Genomic DNA, 6,039 nt, shown 5'->3' on the forward strand with positions numbered 1-6,039 from the left:
CATTTGAGTTCAAGGTAGGAACCGAGAAACAGGAGCGCAGGTTTCATCGACCCCTGTAACGAGACACAGCCTGTGTTGCAGCGTTGTCACTATGGCGGGTTCCAGAAGAGAAAAGAACAGCAGAGAAGGGGAGGATAAATACTCCGTGCTTTTACCAACCTACAACGAGCGGGAAAACCTGCCCCTCATCGTGTGGTTACTGGTGAAGTACTTTGGAGAAAGGTGACTTGTTTACTGCTGGTGTTTGTTCAGATAAAGGGTTCGCTTCTGTCAGATAATGATGATCTGTCACTGAGACCGAGTCTCAAATTGCCCCATACTCCTACATAGTGCACTACTCAAGTTTTAAAATAATATACCCTACTTCGAAACGTTTGACGCTTCGACGTTTGTCATTTATACACGCGTTCGCAGTTCAATAGCAGAAAATATTGCGCTGTTTTGGGAAAGAGACTAGGACTAATCAGCTCACACAGTGCACTATAAAGTGAGTAATAGGATAATGTGAACTTCCGACACGGTCGCTGTGTAATTCTTTGAGTAAAATAACTAGCAATATCACTAGGGCAGTACATTAAACACAGTGGATACCAAGACTTAGCAGCATCTATATAAGAGAGTGAAAACTGCCATAAATACACTTTACAGCCAAATAATTGTAGGCAGCTTATCTTAGTACACAAGCATTATCCTATAGAAAGAGTCACTGAAGCTGCTGCACCTGAGTTTAATGACACCAGGTCTGTCAGATCCCCACCAGATCCCTGGTGTCAGGCATATAAAGTAAACTAGCATTTAACTGTGCAGCAGTGGGCAGATTGAGCTCCATTAAATATATTTGGGGTGAGATACAGGGACTTTTGTTATTGAAAATGAATCATTCAGCATCAATATCTGACTTACGTGTGTGCAATCAAACCCAAATCCAAATGCAGCAGTATTGCAGTATGTAGCTCAAAGTAAAGTTAAGGAGGGAACAATCTCCCGTTGATGCCCTTAATTTAAGAAGACACACTGTGTGAGCAGTTGGCAAGAAACCTTTGGCCATTTGGTGTCAATATCTTGCAGAGGTTTTTCAAAAGGGTTTTAATTTTACTTTCTGCTTAATGACTTTACAGCATTGTTTTTTGTCAATAGTATTTATGCGTTTTATTGGTTTATACCTTTAATTTTTTAAAAGAGACAAATTTCCATTTTGAAGACACTAAAAAAATCCAGTTTACTCTAAATGTTATCACCTTGTTTTGTGGCTTGCTTTCTAAAGCCTTTCATTCTGCCCTCTATCGTTATATGCAGTGGATACAACTATGAGATTATAGTCATTGATGATGGAAGTCCTGATGGGACATTGCAGATTGCGGAGCAGTTGCAGAAGATTTATGGAAAAGATAAGATTGTGAGTTATCATTAATGTGATTCTTGTGCTGTATGTTGTTGTAAAAACATGCATTTCAGACAGATGTTTGGAGGCGATATTACTACTTTTATAATGTTTCTTTTTGTTCTTCAGGTCCTGAAACCAAGAGAAAAGAAATTAGGTTTAGGTGAGTCAGCAACATGTACATGTGACAATTTCTGTATAGTGTGCCCTGCATTTAGGCTTTGTTTCATTTGGGTCTTAATTCCACTTTGGGATCTTGGATTGTGTGATTGCTAGAAGTTACTTAAACTCTTAAAATGTAAGCGTTTGGAACTTTGTGTCATACCGACCAGTGACCAAATACACAGAAACTAGATTCTGGGTTCAGAGTTTAAGACCTCTCCTATATAATAAAACATTAACAAGATTATCAATTGCTTTCCAGGAACAGCATACATCCATGGAATGAAGCATGCCACTGGGAACTTTATTATAATTATGGATGCTGATCTTTCTCATCATGTACGTACAAAAAATATGACAATTTAAACCTGTATGGATTTTTTTTTTAGAATTTGCTGTTGAAACAAAAGGAGTATCTCTGAAAAAGTAACGTTACAGAGGCAGGGCAAAACATTTTAATTGTAATGCAAATTAATTCAAAAGTTCACACACAATTATATATTGTTTACATAAAATTGAAGGGCACTTTTATGCTAAAGGACAATATTGTTTTTAATCTACAGCCAAAGTTTATCCCTGAATTCATCAAGTAAGTTCCATAACATCATTCCTCCCATGTTTATTGTTATTGCCATATTTGTAATTACATCTTTATGCCCACTGGTTTTAAAATCACGTTATGCTTCTGCTTGAACTTGTGTACCAAACACTGCTGAGTTTTTGCTTGGTGTGTAGGAAACAGAAAGAGGGTGGATATGACCTTGTGTCTGGAACACGCTACAGAGGAGATGGAGGTGTTTATGGTTGGGACCTGCGGCGGAAACTCATCAGGTAATCTCTGCTGCCCCATCCATAATTATTGATACACGTGTATTAAATCACTTGGTTGTTTTGTTTTTGGATACTTTTAAGGCTGTTACAAAAGCCTTGGGCAAAGGGCTGACCAAATATTTTTCTCTGATTAGAGGTGTCCTGTTTTGCTGATATTGCACATACCTAGAAGAGCACTGACTCCTACATGGCTTTAGCCATTCGCCTCCAATATGGAGCCTTGCGAATTCTGACCAAACCTATTTCTGATTAGATGAATGATTGTGGTAGACATTTGATTTGTTCCAATGATCTTGCCATCCTCTGTTGTATGGTTTGAACAATAAGAGTGGCTACCATCTTAGTCCAAACCAAAAATTCAGTGTGGTGACCTGTGGTGCACAGCTTCACAATATTCTCTGTTGTTCAACACACTCATTAAGCCTTTTTCTCTACACAAGATTAAAGAAGCGGTGGGCTTCTGAGTTTTAGAAGACTCAATACTTTTATTATGATTACTGATCCCTGTACAGAAGAAAATCACACTCTGTTGCTCACATTCTTTCTCTGCACAGGGAGGGGAGCTCTGTATGAGATACATTTATGTCTTTCCCATTTGTTTACATTAGTGCTGAGCTCTAAACCAGACAATCAATCCCCTATATGTCACCCATGTCAAAAAAAGTCATGCGACTGCAACACATGAATACAATGCAGTGTCATAGGTTTCACTGCAGTAAAATACTGAATGTGTTGCTGCTAAAGGACTGTATATCTTTGGAAATATTCTGGATGATTGGTTTATTTTTACATAAGCGGCTAAGCTGGTCTTAGTTTCCCTGAGTGCAAGACATTTATATTTAATGCATGTTCATTTAAGCAGATTTTTATGGTTTATATAGAGGTGATTTATTTTGGAATCCTCCTGTAAGTCCATTCATCATGATTGAAACAATATAATTAGTTTTGAACATGATGTAAACAGTGGATTTACATTACTTTAAAAAAAAGTAACAAAGCATTAATGCTAATTTCTTGTACACTCTTCTATGTTTCTAGCCGAGGAGCAAATTTCATCACACAAGTGCTTTTAAGGCCAGGCGCATCTGATCTGACAGGAAGTTTTCGGTATGTTGTGTAACATTACTTTTATTATGATTACTGATCCCTGTGTAGAAGAAAGTCAAAGTCTGTTGCTCACATTCATTCTCTGCTTTCACCAGGTTGTATAAGAAGGAGGTGCTGGAGAGTCTGGTAGAGCGCTGTGTCTCCAAGGGCTACGTTTTTCAGATGGAGATGATTGTCCGTGCAAGACAACTAGGCTACACCATTGGGGAGGTCAGTCTACATATCCTTGATAGTATACGACCAAAGCACACTGACCAAGGAAACATAAAATCTGGTTCAGTGCAGCGCTAGCCAACACTAGTTGGTTCACTTAATAGATTTGGCAGTTAGTGTTCCCCTCCAAGTTCACTGAACTTTCCAATAACTTTGTGTTACTGTCCAATAACTTTGTGTTTGGAAAAAATGCGAAAGCCGGCTTATTGTCTTGGAGGAAGCACAAATTAGCCTTCACCTCCCTCTTCACCTTCTTAATAGCATCCAACAGGGAGTCCCAGCTAAGACCTTAGAATTGGCCACGACTAAATAGAAGGGTGAAAACGGTGTGTAAATAAATAAAGAATTTATAAGTTAGTCACTAAAGCTACCAGTTAAATTATTACTCAGATTTTCCTGAGCTTCAGCATTCTGTTTTATGACCCACAAATCATGTACGTGCAAACAAAAGTCATGCTTTGTGGTTTTGTTCTACAGGTTCCAATTTCATTCGTGGACCGTGTTTATGGGGAGTCTAAACTGGGAGGAAATGAAATTGTTTCCTTCCTAAAAGGATTACTCACTCTTTTTGCCACAACATGATCTGATCAGCAACTTTGGTCTGTTAGGTGATGTGACATGTATGCAGTATTTTCATAGCATTGCCATGCAGCACTCACCCAGTGCACTCTGACTGATAGTTCTTTTCTAATTAAACAGAAAGTTGATATGTTGAGAGATTGTAAAATTTGTCCTTAGCTCTTTGACATAAGATGCTGTGTAGATTTAAGGTGGTGTACAGGATTGCTTCTCTGCTTTAATCACAGTTTACTTTTATATATTTGTATGTGCTAAAATAATTGTTCCATTTAAAAGTTCTGACCTTAAATGGCCATGCACCGAAAACAATTTTCTAAAAGTTGCTGGACCACATTTACACCAATAATGTAAGAAAATAATGTTGTCATTATTCAACTTCCAAAAGTCAAAGAAAAGAAAATGGTATGAATGCTAGTTTTTTTGGAGAGATGACATGCATGGTTTCACATTGTCAAAGCATATGAATAGCTGTGAGGGAAGTAAGGTGACTGCTGCTATATTTTTAGTTAGCATTAATATAGAGATTATTGGAAAGGGGAAAGTGAAACGGATGTTGACATTGTTTATAAATAAATATTTTACATGATTTATACCTCCTTGTGCTTGTGAGATTTGTTCATATCAACACACACACTACACACAAACATCTGGACTGCAGTAAGTCTGTAATTTAACTACGTAAACAGTTTTGTAAATGGCTGGGTAAATGTTTTCATAGACACACATTTACAAATATGTTGATATATGTATATACACTTGTTACATTAGTAATAATTATTAATATTTGACTGTTGTCACAACTTGTATATACTGTACTGTGCAGTATACTGTGTATTGTTAGGAATATTGTCACAATATATTTACACTGAAATATTGGCATGACGTATGAATCTGCAATTATAAAAAGACAGACCAGAAACTCTTCTGTGAAAGTTATTCTGAATACCAGACCAATACCAATACCTTAAGCTGAGCAGAGTCAATGCACAATTCACTGTTGTTGATTTCATGTCATACCATTGTATTGATGTGTAATAGCAGCTTTATTACCTCTACCAGGTGAAGTGTTACTTAGTACATGAAGACTGAGGAGTGGGATCAAGTTATATAACAAGGCCTGGTGTTACCAGAACATGTCCACATGGCCAAGCTTTATAACCCCTGATGTTTTGGATGGGGGGACGGTGCCCACTCTTACATGGATGTTAGTAACACATTGTATTATCATTGAATAACTGTTTAGGGGAAGTCTGCATAGAGGCTTTGCTCAGGTGTGAGGTTGTTTTAGTGGAGGGGCTCTTTCCAGGAGCCTGATACCCCAGATCTTCATGCTCAGAAGTAGTCCCGGTGAGTTTGTGCACAAAAGCAGTACAGCGCCACCACCTGAACTGAGAGCACTCCACGCTGGGTAAGTACTAAGGCACTGTATACATCCGACTCTCTGCGGGGGTAGATACCAGATGCAGAATTGACGCATGCGGCTCTGTCCAATCATGATTCAGGGGAAGGCGCCCCCTATTGATATTTTGTGCGTTACTACAGCTGGGGGTTGTTTACAGCAATTCAACAACGTTGAAGAAACAAAAAGAAAAAAAAAAAAAGAAGACAACCAGCTTTTTTAAGTTCCAGGTAAGCTAAAGAGGGCACTGTAACTGAACAGGTAGAGGTGATCAGTGAATGACTTCTCTCACCACTAATGCCTTAATGTTTTTTTTATTTATTATAATCATACACACATGTCACTTCCGCCCTTTTTCACACGCCAT

At 38.1% G+C, this 6,039-nt stretch overlaps 1 protein-coding gene across 1 annotated transcript; it reads left to right on the top strand.

The window, feature by feature from the left end:
• Positions 1–4,829, top strand: dpm1 (dolichyl-phosphate mannosyltransferase subunit 1, catalytic). Its single transcript, XM_066672148.1, has 9 exons — positions 1–222; positions 1,297–1,396; positions 1,511–1,544; positions 1,806–1,882; positions 2,107–2,132; positions 2,279–2,374; positions 3,413–3,481; positions 3,577–3,691; positions 4,172–4,829. The coding sequence occupies exons 1-9, from the start codon at positions 92–94 to the stop codon at positions 4,274–4,276; spliced, it is 753 nt and encodes a 250-aa protein (XP_066528245.1). The 5' UTR covers positions 1–91; the 3' UTR covers positions 4,277–4,829.
• Positions 4,830–6,039: the final 1,210 nt, after the last annotated feature.

This window comes from Hoplias malabaricus, chromosome 5, assembly GCF_029633855.1.
Source record: "Hoplias malabaricus isolate fHopMal1 chromosome 5, fHopMal1.hap1, whole genome shotgun sequence".
NCBI classification, from domain to species: domain Eukaryota; kingdom Metazoa; phylum Chordata; class Actinopteri; order Characiformes; family Erythrinidae; genus Hoplias; species Hoplias malabaricus.